The following is a 19,716-nucleotide window of genomic DNA, read 5'->3' on the forward strand; positions in this document are numbered from 1 at the left end:
GCAGTGTTCTGACACAATGAAACCTATTGTAATAAACTAGGAAACATGGAGTCTTACATATGTGGAAGAGGATTTTATACTCAAGAAAGCATTCAAAAAGCTCCGTATATACCTTGGTTTGGTTTCTCACATTTCTTTACTACAGGTCATACTTGACCCACTTCTAATAAGAACATCACAGGGGGGCATAGGGGCTCACCAAGAACATAGGGGCTCACCAAATTCAGAACTACTTTCTCCATTTATGATAAATCTGTTTTTCCAAGTACTTTGCTGTTCCAACACAGACATTATTGAAATAATTTATCATCTTTCTAAAAAGAATCCTGTACCACATTCAAAACTGAGTAACTACTTGTTTCAACAGTACCTTTTATGAGAAGGCCAAATGCCAGGAGGACAGCGTTTCATACTAAACATATAAACTGCAGCTTCAGCAGTCGTGAATAGACGACATAAACACAAAAAAGAACAAACCACAACAGCAGATGCTGCTCTTCCATCCTACAAATAAATAAATAAATAAAGGCAACTATGTTATTAAACCTAGTGGGAAAAGCATTACTCAGGTTACTGAAGAACATGTTATCTCCTTATTTACTGTCATGAAGTCCAAGGTCTAGTGCCACTAGATTTGAAGCTTTTATCTGACAGTGAAAGGTTTTCATTTAAATTTCTGTACAATACAGAAGACACTACATATTATCTGCTTGCTCAAAAGTAACTAATTTCTTTAGTTTAACACTATTTCAAATTTTCAATTGATGCTTTTTATCTTACAGTCATTAACACCCATTTTTATGGTTTTTTCCTAGCTGCTATCTGAAACCCCAGTTCAGTGCTCTTTTTGGCTAACAACCATGGACTTCTGCTACAAGAAAAGTACTAAGATTCAGAGGAACTAAACCACACTAAACTCTTTAGTCTTCTGTTTAAAACTGGCTGAGATTAATGGCTTGCCATGAAACTAAGAGGAGGAGATTTAAACATTGAACGTCTTTATGCAGGAATCATGGCTACATATATATCCCAGATTCATCCCTGTATTATAAAGGCACCATGACAGCCCAACCTTTAAAGACCAGTTCAGCAAATCAACATTACTACTGCTGGTGCAATTAGCAAGCTCAGTGATGTCCAGAAGTCACTAACTTAGAGTATGATTCAATGGGCTGGGCACCTGTCTTGCAGTTAAATTTCACACAGATGACACAAAAACACAGTTCATACTCTGAGATACCTACACCTACAACAAAACATTAACTAATACACCCTGGCATATGTGCTACAGTCTTCCAAAATCAATAGAACAGGATGCCAGCTAAAAACAGATCCCAGTCATTGCCAGACCAGAAAGATTTAACTGCAGCTGAAGTAGGGAGCTAACATTTACACATTATTTTCAACTGCTTGGTCTCAAGTGGATGACTCAAATTACAATGTAAAAATTTTACAATTCACATCATTACTGCAAACCTCCACAATAAAGATCTAAAGTCCAGGAAGCTCTACCTGGTTTTGAAGCCTGGCCACCCAAAGGCAGTTACACCTTTACAAGAAGCAACTCTCATGTTTTTTAGTCCAAAAAATTGTATTAGACTAAAATACTTTATCTCTACCAGACAATATATTCTTTACAACCTAGATTTCTTAACTTTCAAATCTACTAAAGTTTCCAAAGAATCCAAGAAATACTGCAGCTAGAATCCAGTTCTGGTGTATGCTTTTCACATCACAACCGGCACGCAGCCATATATTTACAAAAACTTCCCTAACATCTCATGAAAAGGAATGAGTTAGGTACCTCAAACAAACTGTGCCAAGGGAAAGGTGTTACACAAACTGGTGCTAATTCATTACATCTATTTCTTAACTACTTGACCAGCAATTATGTGATACTGAGATACCAGAAGTACCACATTAATATAGAATTAGATGCCTAACCTCACAGCAGCACTGAAAATTACATTGGTTTTCAGAAGCTGACATTAATTTTTTTTCCTTGCAAAACACTGCCAACACACACAAGTATGGTTTGTCAGATAACAAATCCTTCTTTACTCTGATAGCGATATTCCATACAGACTACTAGACCATATCAAAGGGCAGGTTTTCAATGCTTTCCAGCAGCATTGTAAGCATAGTCTCAATTGTCATGTTTCTCTTACACAAGCATAACAGTAACCTCAGATTTTCAAATCTTGAAGAGTAACTATTCTTTAAATCTGCCCCACAATGTCTGACACAATTGAGCAGCTTTATTGCTCTTTAGGGTTATATCAAGTCTAATGATACTGCCGAGAACAGTGAAAGCTCCATAGTAATGTACTGCCAAACAAAGCAAGTAACCAAAAGCCTCCCAGTGAAGTTCTGAAATTCTGTGGCTACAGATGACATTCTAAATGGACAGTAGTGGCAAATGCAGTGCACACTTAACTGTCACTCCAAAAACAAAACCCAGAGGGATCACTGAAACAGTCAAGAAGACACCTTTCTTCCAAAGGCTACTTTCCTTAATGCCTCCATACTACATGCAAGCAAGCAAGGGCTACATTACTCTACTAATTTGCCCAGGGGGAACTGATGCAAGTTCCATACTGACATAGCAGGATGGAATTGCCTCCAGGCGAGCCAATAAAGAAATCCAGTAACAGTCAAACTGAATGGATACCAGCACCCTTCAATTTAAAGCTCTATTGAGCAAAGCATTTCAGAGTTAAATCAATTTCTTACAAGGCAGTGCACAACGCAAACATTTCTCTGGTCTTGTTTCAGCCATAAATGCATGTTCTTGCATATGCTATAAAGATTCTGAAGATTCGGTGCTCGTCTTGCTGGCCAACCACATTCGGAAACCTGCAATGAGAGAGACAAAAGAGGCAGCAGGTATGAGAAATGAGATTACACAGTCACATACATTTGCATAGCACAAGCTGCATATATGAGGCAATTTTACACTTTAATGCCACCTTCACATTGAAATTAAGCAAGTTGCTCAAGAAAAGTAGTCTCGTACTGTGTAAACAGCACTTCCCAGGATGAAGTGCAATAAAATTCCAGTCCTGTCTACAAGTCTGCTGCACTAGAAGCATCAACAACTCAGATTACTATCTGACATTCTTAGAGCAAGGAATAAACTAAAACAGCTTTCAATATCATTTATGCACATATACTTAAAAAAAAACAACAAAAAATACAGCAACAACAGAAATACTATTTCACTTTGTAATTGTCCTTTATTCAAAGAGTTTCAATGGTTAAGTATTACTCTTTCTGCAATTAGTGCTACAAAACACTACCAAATAATGAGCTTTATTGCTAAAAGTCTATATCCTTAAAATCAACTATACAGTAAGGATGTAGTATATGAAACTTGATCCTTCGTGTACTTGCAATACCTAAAAAATAGATATATTCAGGATCAAGAAGCAACTCAAAAACTCAGATCTTTTTCTATTTGCCTTTAGTCACAACCACAATTGCCGGATGTGGAAGACCAAGTTTTCCTATTAGCAACATGTTTCCTACCCAGATAAAAAGTTCAAGGGTTGCTCTGAGATGAATCGATTACCACGAAAAACTGGGTTTGTGCCAAGCACAGGAAAAAAGGCTGAAATAAACAGCGACATACAAAGTCTTCTACAACTTTCCACTGTAGTCTAGCACTTCAATTAAAAAAGAAGGCAGTTTCAAAAAGCATCATGTTCACTTTGTTAGTGAAAGGTTATGCAAAGTCACCAGTGAATGAATAAAAGCTAAGGCCAGAAACCCTTTATATTTCTGTTCACCACAAGATTCAATGTGGGCTTCAGAACATCTCAAATATTGCATAGTGTGTGCCAGTTTTGGCTGGAGTAGTTTTCTTCTAACTAGACAAGGTTATACTTTGCATTTATGCTGAAAACAGTGCCAATAACATCAGTATGTTTTTGCTATTGCTGAGCAGTGTTAGCACAGAATCAAGGCTTTTTCTGCCTCTCACATCACCCCACCAGCAAGTAGGCTGGGGGTGCACTGAAAGCTGAGCGGGGACAGCTAGAACAGCTCGGCAGAACTGACCAAAGGTATATTCTGTATTATAGGACATTTTGCTCAGCATATAAAGCTGGGGGAAAAAGAAGGAAAGGGAGAACATTCAGAGTGATAGCATGTGTCTTCTCAAGTAATCATTACACATGATCATGCTCTGCTCACCTGGAGATGGCTGAACACCTCCTGCCCATGGGAAGCAGTGAATTAATTCCTTGTTTTGGTTTGCTTGTGTATGTGGCTTTTGCTTTCCCTATTAAACTGTCTATATCTTAACCCACAAGTTTTCTAGCTTTTACCCTTATGATTCTCTGCCTCACTCAACCAGGGAGGAGTGAGTGAGCAGCTGTGTGAGGTTTGGTTGCCAACTGGGGTTAAATCACAACGCAGTCAAAGAATCAATGCCTCTGAGCAACCTATTCCAAGCAGTACTCAAAACTGGCACAGAAGACTTCCGACCTACTATTAACTTTAACCAAAATTAAATAAATTTGGCAGTACAGATAGCATACAGCATGAAGGCAATATGTAATTCCATAAATACCTTCTAAGCAAAGTGTCAGAACTTAGAATTTCAGAAGCTGCTCTCCTCTGGTCAAGTTTATGGCTTGCCAGAATTACCTTTTGCAGGCACTAAAGAAAAAGTAAGCTTATCTTCCTACATGGCTGTTCTTATCCAGAAAGGAATAATGAAATCAATCAGTATAGTGCTTTATTTTTTTAGAACAGAAGACAATGCTTTAAGAAACTTCCTAAATACACCTAGACAATAAATAAAGGGGACAAGAGTCTACAACGTTTTGACAAATTATGACCTACTATTACCTCCCAGCAAAACAAAGATCATAAGACAAAATTAATGTCAAAAAGATAAACATGGATAACAACAGTTCCGGATCACTGCTAGATTTAGCTGTGCTCATATTACCATTCTCAGTACCAATACATCAGGAATATCAGTGTATAGACACCTCAGACTTCCATAACAAAAAACTATTTCTAGGGTAAACAAATTCCCAGTCACAGAATTATCATTTCATAAACAGAGACTGATAGCTTTCTATGATAAGAAATAAACCAGTTTACTACATCAGCCTCACCAGACTTTCCAGCACTGAAAAGCATGACTGAAAATTTAGCTTTGAGGTACCTGCTACAAATGATCATGCAGGAGGTTTCCTGCATGATTAAGCTTCACCTTCCATCTTGAATAGCCTCTGCCTGAACTTCATGCTGAACTAGATGCAGATAAAGCAGCTGAGTGCCTCTATTCAAAGAGGCAGTAATGATTTCTTTCAGGTGTGACAATACTTTATCTTGTCTACAGTTTACAAGGAAAGAAAGGAAGTGATAGCACTAGAAAGAATACATTAAATATACCACAACCTGACAGGTTAAGTTGACTGCAAAAACTGAAGCAATGCTAAGGGTAGCTCTGCAGGATAAGGCCTAAAAATGGGGTTCTAGTAACAAATAATGGTTACTGGGCAGACAGTATTGTAGGGAAGGGGCATGATCACTAGAGTGTGTTTAGGTGAGGTCTAATGTTGATAGCACTAGAAAGAATACATTAAATATACCACAACCTGACAGGTTAAGTTGACTGCAAAAACTGAAGCAATGCTAAGGGTAGCTCTGCAGGATAAGGCCTAAAAATGGGGTTCTAGTAACAAATAATGGTTACTGGGCAGACAGTATTGTAGGGAAGGGGCATGATCACTAGAGTGTGTTTAGGTGAGGTCTAATGTGGCCAGAGCTAGACAACTCACAACACAGTAATTCCTACTGTTGAGCCTTCTTACAGGACAGTGGAGGTTTACCTAGGAGCAGACACTGAGGTCCAATATCGCAGCACTTAAAAAACCATCCTCACTACCTTGTTTTTTAATTAGGCAAATGTCTTCATTTTAGTATCAGAGAAATAGTCAGAATGGCTAACGGAAGGTCAGCTAAGCTACAACAATATTGAAGACAGCAGCAAAGAGCAGTCAGCTGTGGCTGAGTCATACAGGAGTCAAATGGCACGTGGTAGAACAAGGAGAAAGTCCAGTGAACAGGTTATGCAAATCACTCACCACGTTCTTGACAAAGGAAAACAGCAGGATGTAGGAGAGATTGAAATTTTAGTAAGATTTGAATTATACTACATATTCTCCATTTAAATTTTAAAACATGTCCACATACCCTACATGTTTCAAAGATATCACTAGCCTAGGAAAAATAGACTTTAGTCAGGAAGATTAAAAATTAGTCTGTAATCAGTTGTTTGGATTGAAAGCAAAGACAAGCAGAATATAGATTACTCTCTGACTTTGTGTTTGCACCAATTCTTTTGGCAACTTTTTGGTTATGCAGCCTACTTTCACATATTTCACAATAAAAATCTGAAGGTATAATCAAGACATTGTGTTGCAAGACCTTTTGTAGAAATACACAGAAACTATACACACCCTGTCATGGAATCTTGAAGGCCTGTATGTTCTTGGTGAGAGATTGTACACAGCATAGTGGCCAGGATGTTTAGAGTCCAACCATATCCGCACATCTTCTATACTATTTTTGATGGCAGATTCTACACCTTCAGCTGGAAAGGACATCACTGAAGACAGAAGAAATGGCAGGTGAAATTTTTCATGTATTAAGAACAATGAGAAATTATGCTTTAGAAAGACACAGCTGTCATACCAGCAATTCTGGAAGTGATGTATGATATATCCAAGTCTCCTTTGGCATAACTGAAACAGAACACATTGGAGTTAATACTAGGAAATAGAGCCATTCAAACAACAAGTCTAAAAGACAGCTCTCTTAGGCTACACACACCACCATCAATAGGGTTTCATTTCTTCCATGTGCAGCTTGTTATGTCACACTTCAAGGTTTTCAGAACAGTGATTTCAGAACAGGCACTGTGTTTGAACAGCTACTCATTTACATCAGTTGCATCAACACCATCTCCGGGATTTTGTACAGATGCCTTCAATGTTTAACTCACTCCTCCAGCTCCTGCTCTTACTGGGATACTTAGGGTATCAGTCTGAAAGCCTAATAAAGATGCAGTAACATCTTTAATGAAGAGTATCAGAATGCTTGAAACAAAGACTATGATTTGAAACATCAAATTTTAAATTATATAACTCTGGCATGTTACTATCTGACCCAGAGGGGCATGCTGTTCAACATCTGGGTTCCATATGACTGGAGTGTTAAGGGAGTTTCTCCAGCCACTCAGGAAGGACTGGCAGTCACACTCCCACTGCTACAGACTGTCCCTGACCAGCTGGCAGCTCCAGTGACCCGATGGGTGCCCTGCTTGACTCAACACTCACACAGTCAGACCAGGTTTCTTTACCAGCTCATCTCCACGTTTCCCATGGCAGTCCCAGACGTCTGCCTTCTTTAACTCCTTTAATCGTGGTGCAGCAATAACTAGCTCGAGCTGGTGCCTCTGAGAAGGGACCCTGAGCAAAGGACGCCCTGGATACCCTCACAGTCTAGGTATGACTGGACTGAAAATCCGGGGTCTCCCTGCTAAATCCAGTTCCAGCAGTATCCCAGTGTCCCGCCCACCCAGCCGGCACCGAAGTTACGCTTAACAAAGTATGATATAACACCAATACTTAGTAAGTTTTCTGATTATACCAGGGTGCTTGAAGGTTTTCTACTGATAAGTTTAGTGGGACTGGACTAGACTAGCCTAGTGTCCGCAAGTACCTGATGGATACTGGAGAGGGACATTTTCAAGGGGATGTAATTATACAGCATTAAGGAATGGCTTTGAACCAGAAGAAGGCAGGTTTAGATAAGATACTAGGTAGAAAGTCTTCATTGTGAGGGTGATGGCACCCCATGGAAGTTGTGAATGCCCCATCACTGGAATTATTCAAGGCCAGGTTGCATAGAGCTTTGAGCAACCTGGTCTGGTGAAACATGTCCCTGCCCATGGTAGGGGGGTTGAAACTAGATGAACTATGATTCTAAGAAATGTAGCAAATACAACATGAATTCTCATATTGCAAATAAAAACCTAATCAAAAGTTAGAAGTTTTAATTAGATGATAAATACTTTCCACTGTGCAAATGGTTGGTATTATCAATCTTGGCAGAGAACTGCAACTAAAGACTGTAACTAATGTTAAACAAAAGACATTCAAGGAAATTAAGTTAAATTAAAATCAGCAATTAAATTCATAAAATAAGTCCGTTGGCTTACAGAAAAAATTTTACAACAGTGCATAGTTACCTTGTGTTACTAAAAACTGAAGAAAGAACAAAGAATGACAGCCTGAGCAACATAGCTATTGTGGGAGTACACAAACCATTATCACCAATAAAATAATGTTCTAACACTAAGCAATCTTCCTCCAGCCATCTCTACACACACAAGATTTAAAAAAATCTATTTATTACTTAAATACCACTTGCTTTTCAGTTTATTTTTTCAAAGCCATGAAGAAACGCAGCACTGAAATACACATCAATCTGTTCCCACTTGGTTTTGCTTCACAGAACTGAATTAATCATTTAGCTACTTAGTGCAACACAAAGACCTATGAAATAAAATATTAATGCAGCATTAAACCAGAGCAAAATTACTTTAGAAGCAAAGAAAGCTAATAATAAAAGGCAGGTAATTGTTCTCTATATTACTAAATCATAATCTCTTCAGTGAAAGGCACTGTTCTGACAAAGCGAAGGAAGACTGGTAAGGTCTGCTTGCTGCTTTCAATATCAGTGAAGATCAGATATTTAAAACATTCAGATATTTATTTTGGTTAGGCATTTGTAAGCTGTGTGGATGCAGACCTCAATAAGCATAAAAGCTGCTCAAGGGCACTGCAGCTTCACAAGCTAGAAGCTGACAATCCTAACAGATTTATTGAGAACTCAAGGCTGCAGACTGAGTTACCAGGCACACATGGGTATATCTGCCTGGATCGAGGTTCCTGTCTATGCACACAGCTGCATCAGGCCCTTTCACAGAGCAGTGCATGTCTTCTCTATCTCCACCTCAGTATTTTCTTTTACCTCAGTTTGTTTGTATCAAGAGGGTTGAACTTCTGTTGTTCTATGATCTCTCTCACATTTTAAACTCTTCCTGCCTGACCTGAATCTGCAACAGAGATTGTGACACTTGCAAGTGAGGTAACCTGCAGGACAATCACAATGGCCCTTATTCACTCTCCTGGTTCCTAGTAGCCTGTGACATCTGTTTTGGTTTTCTGACTTGATCATTTATTAGGACTAGTAAGAGATCAAAATTTGAATCAAGATAAAAGGCAGCTATGGGAAAAAAATAACTTTTCTTGTAGAAGCTAAAACCACTAACTCTTACACTGTAGTTTGGATTCAGTGAGAAAGAAGTCTGTCTGCAGATAAAGGAATTAACTCCACAATTATAAAAGTAATGATAAGCAGGAAGGAGAACGCCTACCTAATGAGATGGCAGACTCCAACATGAGGAGTGTTAACATGTGGTGAGAAAAATGAATGTCATGGAAGAGACATTTTAATTTGTCCAGAATGTCTGCTTCTCATGTTGAAGAGATTTTGGAAAGCCAGTCAAAGATGCAAGAGTATAAGAGGTATTCATTCTCACATTGCTGATGGTAGCAGCTGTAGGCACAACACAAGTTTGTGAAGACAGAGAATGAGTGTGACAGAAAGAGACATGCCCTATAGTAGATGCAAACAAAGAATTAACAATTCAGCTTGATTAAAATAGAGTTTAAGGATGTGCAAGCACCACAGTGGGACTATCAACAGCAAAGTGAATGTTGTATGCTAACAATGTTAAACACTAAAGAACCTGAGCCTACCTTAGGTCCCACAAAATATTAAGTACTGGTCATGTTAATTCATGTTTTTCCATTTCAGTGAACTGCTAAATGGAATTAGGATTCAAAATACACGACAAGCTTATCAAGGTATTAAAATTACAGAACTAAGGGCCACTAAAGAATATTGGCAAATTAAAAGTGGAGTGAGTTTCAGAATTAAATATTATCTGAAAAATAAGTATTGAAGTTCCCACTAGTATAATTACATACTTGTTGCATTCCCTCTTTTTTTTCCACTCCTCAAATCCAATGACTACATTCAGTCAGATAACACCAGAAAACAAAAATGTAGTTGTATGAAGACAGAGGGTCCTCCACAAAACCAAATTTGTTTATGATAGTGCAGAACCTCTGACAGTCTCACATGTTCTGTCAAAGGTGATGTTCAGAAGTCAGCTAAATATAAATTTCATTTAACAAGACACCACAAAGGAAACAGAAGTTGGACTGAGGAAGAGAAGAAGATCAGTTCCACAGAAGGTGGCAGGTACAAGGACATAAAAAAACAGAGGCCTGCAAGACAGCACATGCCAAAGAAATAAAATAGAGAACAATTACTTAAAAGCTGTAGCTCATTATGTAACTTCATACATGGAATTCCTATGGTTCTGCTAAGCTGCTCACAAACCACCACTTTCACCATGCAACAGTCTGGTTGGTACGCATGTACACTACACTGTCTTGAGTACGCATGGTTTCCCCAGAGTGAAAAGTCTGATACCACTGTGCCAACTGCTTCTGTAGAAAGTTTGAGGACAAACCAAAGCCATAGTTTTTGCAACCTTCCAAAAATAGTGGACCTGGACTTCCTAAACCATGCATATGAAGTGTAAACAGACTAAGTGTAAGAGCAAACAGCTAAAAACGCACTTGGAATGGCTACAGAGATGCAGTATTTACAGATCTAGCTTATCTGATCATTGTAAACACCTTAGAGCAGTACTGTGTACAAGTTACACAGAGAAACTGAAAAAAACCCACATTGCAAGGAATAGACTTCACGAGATGTAACACAATATCCCAACTAAAGGGGCAGAAACCCTACAGTGAGGAGCAAAGTTCAGCATTCCTTAGAAGGCTCTAGTTCAGACACGGTATTCAGCAGTGACTTACCCGCTCGTATTACAACTAACAAAACTCTAACCTGCATAAAATTGTATTATGAGCTAAAATGTATAAATCATACAGACTGATTAATACAGGTCATAGAAAGGCACTAGAAACATTTGAAATGGGACTGAAAGCCTGATTAGAAATAAATAATTGCACACCAGGTATCTGAAAACATATACACCTAAATATGAGAGTATTCATCTATGCAATGCAGGGCAAAGGAGATAAAGAGTGCAGATCCCCTGGCGCTGCCTTGAAGGCCTAGTATTCCACCAGAAAACTGAAGAACTTATATGCCACTTCCCTGAAAGATTTTTTCCCCTCAAATCCATTCCCTTGATCTGCACCTTTCAGCATTCCATTTTTTTAATTCCCCTTTTATTCACAAAGACACTAGCTTCTAATTCAGTTCATTCATTCTGAACCATGATAGGCCTATTCCATACCTCTCTGCCCTGCTCCCGCCCCTATCTGCTCATCTCTCATAAGCTTTCAGCATTTAAAATACAACAGGGCAAATAGTACTTATGGCAGTGTGAGAGGATCTGCACTGTTTGTGTGCAATTATTACCAGCTCAAACTTGGAAAAGTATACTGAATTAATAATTTCTGGAGTAAGCTCCTGATCCTTCACTTACAACTCTTACCAGCACAATTTTTTAATTTTTTTTTTTTTTTTTTTTTTTACTCACTTGGCCACAGACTGGATAACTTTAGAAGATGTATCCTTAATATTAGTGAAAAATCGCTCTGTTCCACCCCTCAGAATATCAAAGAGCCCTCCGTAAGTCTGGTCGCATTCTGCAACGGTCAGGCCTAGAACAGTCAAATAAAAGTAATTGTACTTTAAGTCATATCCTGTCATGGGCTCCATAATAAAGTAAGTTGCCTACAAAGCTGGAATAAAATGCACATACAGGCTACACTTTGCTGTAAGGCTCACAGTTCTAAAGGTCAGTTTAACTACTTCACACATTGTATAATTTGCTGTCTGCATTTATAAGAAAATGAGGCAAGAGATTTCTGAAAATAAAGCATTTATTTCATCTTGTCAATGCAGCAAAATATTGCCCTTTTTTCTTAGTATCTGTTTCTTAAAGTGCAGATTATTGTCACTGGATCTATTTAATCATATCCAGCAGACATATTTTAATGCAGGGCTTCAGAAGCAGCTGGCATAATTAAGATACTTTTTAATCACAACATCCCAGATAGCACAGCACTGAAGCACAGTATCCCTATTAACACGATTGCACACAACAAACAACAGCCACTCTCGCACAAAACAGATGACCAGAAAGACTTTTGATATAATCGCACTAGGAAGCTGCATTCTTCCACAGAAATTAATATGCACATAATGTTACTGCAATAAATATTACCCAATCTTGAAATTTCCCCTGGAACATTAATATCCTTTGTTTAACTGACAGTTCAGCATAATTAATATCACAATCAGAGAATAATCAGAGTTGCAAGGGGCCCTTGAGGATCATCTAGTCCAGCTCCTACCCCTGCACAGGACATCCCCAACAATCACACCATGTGCCTGAGGGCGTTTCACTAATATCAAGCAAGAAATATCAAGGTGGAAGGAAAACTGAATACATGATGAAATTTTCCCTTGATATCTTCTATATTAATTGAAATGTTCCATATAACTAATATAAGTACAGAAAGAACAAAATTAAATTAGAAGTAAATTTACTTAGCAAGTTTTTTATTTTCTTTACTATATCAAATATTCAACTGAATAAACTCCATTTTTACAGAATGGCTATACCAGCGTCCAATCACGTCATTTTGGAGACATGTTTTGGTTGATTCCATTCAGTTCTGCTAGCCCAAATTCTGTTTTCCCTCATACAGAACCTCAAGAACTCCTCCACACCACTGATGTCACATGGTGCAAACAACTCCTGAAGTCCCCCCTGCACAATGCTCTCACAATTAGCAAGGTTCAAGGCAGTACCAGCTATAGCTATCTCTGAAATATTGACTGGATAGTCAATAAATTGAATTCAGGCTCCTGGGTTGGGTTTTTTTTGAGCCTCTCAGACAAGAACCTTTTGGAAGTGACAAAACTGAGTAGTTTTAGACTAAGATCACTGTCAGATGCACTTTAAAATATCACAGTGGAGTCAAAAGTCTTTTTGGGCAGGAGAGAAAAGAAGAGAGAGTTGGAAAAGGTAGAAGCAAATAATATAAATGTCAAATAGCTAGTACTAGTGCTCTACAGAGAGACCTGTACAGACCTGATCGGTGGGCAGAGAACAACTGCATGCACTTCAGTAAGGTGAAGTGCCAGGCCCTGCACTTGGGACACAACAATCCCATACAGCACTACAGGCCGGGAGAGGAGTGGCTCAAGTGTTGTTCATCAGAACGGGACTTGGGAGTGCTGGTGGCAGCAGCTCAACATAAGCCAACTGTACACAGGTGGCCAAGAAGGCCAATGGCACCTTGGCCTGTATGAAGAATAGTGTGTCCAGCAAGATTAGGGAAGTGATCATCCCCCTGCACTTGGCATTGGTGAGGCCACACCAAGTACTGTGCTCAGTTTTGGGCCCCTCACTTTAAAAAGGCCATTGAGGCACTGAGTGAGTCCAGCCAAGGGCAACGAGGGCAGCAAAGGGCAGAGCACATGGGCAAGGGCTGAGGGAGTTGGGTTGCTAGGCAGCTCAGGGGTGACCTCATTACTCTCTACAACTACCTGAAAGGGGGTTGTAGAGAAGTGTGGGATGGTCTCTGCTGCCATGCCTGCAGTGACAGGACAAGAGGGAACAGTCCTAAACTGAGACAGAAGATATTCAGATTAGATGTTTAGAAATTTTTTTCACTGTTAGGGTAGTCAGGCACTGGAATAGGGTGCCCAGGGAGGTGGTTGAATCACCATCCCTAAAGGTGTTTAAGAGGTGTCTGGACCTGGCACTGGAGGATATGGTTTAGAGGTTACAGCAGAGTGGCAAGTCAAAGGTTGGACTTGATGATCTTAGAGGTCTTTTCCAATCATAATGATTTTTGATTCTATTAAAATATCTGGAACCTCCAAATGACTTCTTTCCCCACATGGAAAATATGCAATTGTCTTTACACTAAGATGATGTCTCCTGCACATACCTGCATTGTACATACTTGTGAGCGATCCTGCAGGCTTGGCACTCTGTGAAACAGAGGTCACAGGCGTCCGAGGCTGAGCACTGTTCCCATAGCCTCCATTTTGTTCCAGGAGCTGAGGAGATTAATATTCTTTCTAAGTACCTTCTTGCTATGTTAGCCAACTTGTTATGCTTTGCAAATTACATTTACTTGGTGAGAACAAGCAAACTGAACCTCAGGAGAAAGACAGAAGTTAAGATACACTAACTGACTCACTTGCAATGTTATGCAAACTGAGCATCAAATAGGAGATACCTAAGTGGATTTCAGGTTAGCGTAGGCAGAGCCTTCATATACTAGAGTTTTCTGTTCAAGTTAATTATGACTCAACACAATGTCAAACATAGCACTAGCATACTAAACTAAGAGGATGAGGAGTTTTTCAACAAGCAGTAAGAACTACTTTCCTTTAATGTCTCTGCGCCTCAAAAGGCATATTTTTCAAAGATCCTACAAGTGATACAGATCAATTCAACTGAATTTCAAAATAAATAGTGTGAAATTTTCAAAAGATTAGGGAACAAGGGACCTGAGCTCTGAAATCTGCTAGTAAACGCACACTCACTAGAGAAAAGAGAACAGAAAGCAGACCTAATCAATAATACTCCTTATGTGACATCTTTACCTCTGTGATGGGGGATTTGGGATTGACATTCCTAGCTGCTGCAATCTCCTGCAGCTGGTTCACAAGTTCAGTGATAGACAGTCTCTCCTCTGGGTTCACCTTCAAAGTAGAGCCTAAAAAAGGAGATTCAGACAATGAAACAAGGTCCCCAGAGCTTTTCTGCCAGAGGATACTAGTAATTTCTTCAGTGCATTCTAGTGCAATAAGTGAACAGAGTGGAGCAACTGCTAAATCCATATCCAAATACCATTCTCATTACAGGTATCCATAAGGAAGAAAATATCATTTAAGGTTAAGAATATTTTTAAAAATATACTTTAGGATCAGTTAATGAAGAACCTCAGAAGTAGTTTTATGTCTAAATACCATTGGAGTTGGATACATTTCCGAAACTGTAACTGAAGTTTGCAGTAATCTATTTGAAATTTAAAGAAAATTGAATTTTTAAAGCAAGTTCATAGAAACCAAATCAAAACACTAGTTGTTCCTACGGACTAATTCAGATCCTAAGCAAGACAGACAACAGAACCAAAAAAACCCCCCTGAGTTTGGCATAAAATTTCCTGATTCTTTTTATAATGATTTAGATTTTTAATAAAACAAGGAGTTGTTGCAGTTCACCTTTTTCACCGTCACGTGTCAACAACATTTGACTATCACCAATACAAAGTGTCAATAATAACATGTATCCATAAAGACACCAAATTAAGTAACACTGTACACTTACGAATGAGATCATGAAACACAGAATAGTGTGTGTCATTTTCCGGGATCACATATTTGCCATTGACTATGCGAAGTTTAGCTCCATCTTCAAATGGATGTTGCCTAAAGCACAGCAAGTACAGGATACAGCCCAGAGCCTACAGATAGAAACACAGAAATATTGCATGGAATCACAGTCATTTAAGATGGAAAAGACCTTAATGACACTCAAGACCAACCATTAACCCAACACTCCTGAGTCCACCACTAAACCATGTTCCTAAGTGCCACATCTACACATCTTTTAAAAATGTCCAGGGATGGTGACTCAATCACTTCCCTGGGCAGTCTGTTCCAATGTCTGAAAACCCTTTTGGTGAGAAACTTTTTCCTAATATCCAATCTAAATGACTCCTCATGCAACTTGATGCCATTTCCTCTTGTCCTACCACTTGCTACTTGAGAATAGCATTCCTGTTTGGGTTTTTTAATTATTTAAAAGGCATTACAATAAATGCATTTTATGAATGTCACGGTATTAAAAAAAGGAATAGTCTTGCAACACTGAACATGCTCAGGAACAAAATTATTTTTACAAAACAGCCCAGAATTTTTATTTCATATCTTCATCCTGTGCTTCAAGGATATTAATTTAATTTGTGGGGACAGAATTGCATCTTGTTTATTTCTAACTCAGATACATTCTGTTATGCAATGGTAAATGTTTCAGTGTTAAATCACTTGTTTAAATGACACTAGGAGGACACAACACCATCTCTAAAATGCAGGTTTTGGTAAAGGTTTGAAGAAAATAAGCTTGAAATGGCAGACCATTTATGCCCTACAGTCAGATGGCTATTCAATTCATGTAACCAATAAAATCTCTCAATTATCCAGGTGTTATGGCTTAGCTAGGATAACTGCATCTGTTACTGAAGTAAACATGAGTTGACACGTATTTTTTCAAGTAAGTTAACAATAGAGTACTGTAAAAGAAACATGTTCCATCTCACCTATAAAAGTTTGATAAAGCATCCAATACCTCCAAGAGGCTGTCTGCACAACAGACTAGAAAATTCCTCCTCAAAGTTTCTTCTGAACCCTTATCTGGTTGGCTGCTCTAAGCATATGGGCTTTTATAGATCCCACAAATGAAACAAAACAGTGAGGACGTTACCCAAGCAAACTGCTCACTGCTTCCAGTCCTCTGTGTGCATCATGACCAACTGTCCTTGGCTGTCATTTTATTCCAAGAATAGCTTCAAAGATCTGAACATCATTGAAATCTCAAAGTTTTGACATTTAGTTAGTCCAAAATATTTACTGAGCCCTCAGAAATAAAGTACATATGTTATTTATATATATTCTTGCACTTTTTTGTCAGTCTGTTGAAAAAAAGCTCTCTGTAATGTATACGCTGAACTATCATACAGTCCACACTAATCAATCCAGCAGGGGAGTACCAAAAGTACCATCTACTCTTCCACAGAAACACCTCTTTACAAAGAAGTAAGGCAAATCATAATTTATCTGGAGGAATGAAACTACTCCCTGTGCAGCCCAAGACACACTGCACACCAGAAGACAGCATCCACAGTGACACAGGGAAAAAAAGCACCACAGCAATAAGCTGAACACAGAGGACTTGGGGAGACCACTTAGATTTGATCTTTCCTTCAACTGCTAGAGAATGTTTTCCATTTCCTCTGATTTACCTTTAATTTAGGATGGTAACTGTGATAAATTTTGCATACTTTAAACACCGTCATTCAATTTGAGAACACAGCAATTTCAGTTGCAGCAAGGCGACTCCTCAAAGCCAACTCCTCCACATAGCCTCAGCACTGATACACTTAAAAGAGCCCATTTTGCCAAGATGTTGTCCCAAAGCTGCACAGTCCCTTTACAGAAGTTGCCTGGGTCAGTCTGAACATTCACATGCCGGAAGGTAAAAAAGCAGCACAACAAAGTGACCAAAAATAACTAGGAGTAACTTTATGACCTGCTGCAGGGCCTTTACCAGCAGCTAATTCAAACCCTCCTTAAGGAAATAGTGAGTTTTTGGAGGGCCAAGGTAGTGTTTGGGGTTTGGGGGAATAAGAAGGGAGTAGGATTGTTTGAAACAAATGAAAACACTGTTATTTTCCCCCTTACCAGCTTCAGGCAGCAATCAGCACACTTAAAAAGTTCTATAGAACAGCTGCAGGATGACACAGATATTACACCAAAACACTTTCTGAATTGAATTAAACTACATGAAATCTGATGAGATTGCTCAGATCACATAGAATTAAAACCTGCAAGATGTCTGGCACAGACTAGAAGAACTTTTTACTAGACAGTCCTTAACAAACACTTCCAAAGGCAACTCTTCAGCTTTTTCAGAAATCTTTAAGAGCAGGAGGATAAGAATGGCCTTCCAAGCCAAATGATAAATGGAGATAAATCTTCTGACAAGGTAAAGCCTATCACTTAAGCTGCACTTCAGTTCAGGAAATCACATTAATTTTGAAAGAATGCAACTAAAGGTATTTGGATTTAGATTTTATATTCTGAAGATCTCCAGACTTAGGTAGGAAATGTCCAGAAAGCAGTTAGCCAAGCCAAAGAGCTTCTGGTCTTACAATCAATGTCTAATCACATTCCCACTGTGGAGTCAATGTGGCTGATAACTAATCTTCTATCCATGCTGCTGTTCTAAGAAAGATATTACTAACTCCCTTATGTTTTTAAACTCACACAGTGACAAGCACACAGACTGCAATCAGGAGTGCTATTCACTCTACCTGCTTTCTTTGGAAAACTGCTTTGTTTACCCTAACCACAAACTACAGGGTCACTTATGCTTCCTGAGACAGGACCATATTCTATTGCCAAATACTTTGCATATTTTCATTGAAACCAGACCATAAAATAAAAAACACAGAACAACATGTTCCAACAAAGGCATGGTAAATGAAACAGATCTTCCAAAGATACAGAAGGAGACAATCACCATGTTAATACTAACAGATATAGACTTCTTCTAAACAAAATAAAAAGATAAACTTCATCTGCCCTTTAAGTAAGGTTTTTGTAAAATACATTTCCATCTTTGTGTCTAACAGGATGTAATGCTGGCTCAGACTGCCAGTACCTCATGCACATGAAGTGACCAAATGGTCAGCAAAATGTGTTTAACTTGGTTCACATGCCACAGGAAAAATCACCAACAGCTGTAGAAGCTGAATAAGAGTTTCCACCTTATCTTGTAACCAATTTAAGAAACTGAACGAAATTCTGAGACTCCAAATGAAAACTTACTAAGCATCAGTATTAAATTTTCTCGATTTCTCTTCTGACACACTGCCAATACAGGTAACAACTGAACAGCCTGACACCTGCCTCTGTATAAAACATCCAATAGACCAAGTCCCTAAGCACATCACCAGGGAATACCTCAGTACTGCAGTACTGCACAACTGGAAAAGGTACAACTCAGGATTTAATATTTACCTTTAATTCTGGCTACAGATTTTTTTTTTTAGTGAATGTTAACAGTTTATCATCTGTTCTATACAAAGCATAAATGAGTTTCATGCTCATCCTTGCTACCTGTCAGTATTTTTATATGTATATATACACACACGCCCCTAGACATAACGACTTTGAACTCTGCAGTAGGCAGTCCCAGAATTACATGTACGGCAAAGCACAAAAGGCAAGAATTTGAATCTAATGTGTAAGTATTCTGAGCTTATGATGGCAAGCTCCAACTAGGTAACAGTTCTACTGAATGTTAAGGAAGGTCAGCATTGCCTCTCACAGTGGAAAGCCAAGCTAGATCTGTGATAAAACCTCATCATCATTAATATTTAGAAACAGAGTTCATAGTATCTATTTTGACATAAGACAGCATTCTGTGTTTATTTTGGTACTTTTATTAATTTAATCAACAAAACTAACATGAGGCCTGCAAAATCAGTTTCACCATGACATAAGCAGCTATGACATAGCAAGAGAAAAATTTCTTACCCAAATGTCCTGTTTTTCCCGAATTGGAAAATTTGAATACAAGTCTATCATTTCTGGTGACCTGTACATTGGCGTCGTATTCCTTGTGATCTGCAGGAGAAAATTTATTGAAACAGAACCTTGAGTAATAAGCTCTAATAGCACCCAACCAAGAAAACAGCTCTCCATGTAGAATGGATAGTATTCTCACTTTGAAAATTAATTTCAGTAACACTTGTTAAGGCAAAAGCC

At 38.6% G+C, this 19,716-nt stretch overlaps 1 protein-coding gene across 1 annotated transcript in view; it reads right to left on the reverse strand.

The window, feature by feature from the left end:
• Window positions 1–19,716, reverse strand: part of GAK (cyclin G associated kinase) — a gene marked incomplete at both ends in the record, with an annotated part of 50,524 nt that overhangs the window by 22,041 nt on the left and 8,767 nt on the right. Inside the window, 9 exons of the mRNA XM_009072131.1 lie at window positions 371–504; window positions 2,734–2,856; window positions 6,480–6,628; window positions 6,715–6,764; window positions 11,675–11,798; window positions 14,103–14,214; window positions 14,767–14,879; window positions 15,494–15,629; window positions 19,486–19,575. Of these exons, the coding sequence (XP_009070379.1) occupies window positions 371–504; window positions 2,734–2,856; window positions 6,480–6,628; window positions 6,715–6,764; window positions 11,675–11,798; window positions 14,103–14,214; window positions 14,767–14,879; window positions 15,494–15,629; window positions 19,486–19,575 (1,031 nt within the window). The remainder of the gene's footprint in view (window positions 1–370; window positions 505–2,733; window positions 2,857–6,479; window positions 6,629–6,714; window positions 6,765–11,674; window positions 11,799–14,102; window positions 14,215–14,766; window positions 14,880–15,493; window positions 15,630–19,485; window positions 19,576–19,716) is intronic.

The sequence above is a fragment of the Acanthisitta chloris genome, unplaced genomic scaffold, assembly GCF_000695815.1.
Source record: "Acanthisitta chloris isolate BGI_N310 unplaced genomic scaffold, ASM69581v1 scaffold7183, whole genome shotgun sequence".
NCBI lineage: Eukaryota > Metazoa > Chordata > Aves > Passeriformes > Acanthisittidae > Acanthisitta > Acanthisitta chloris.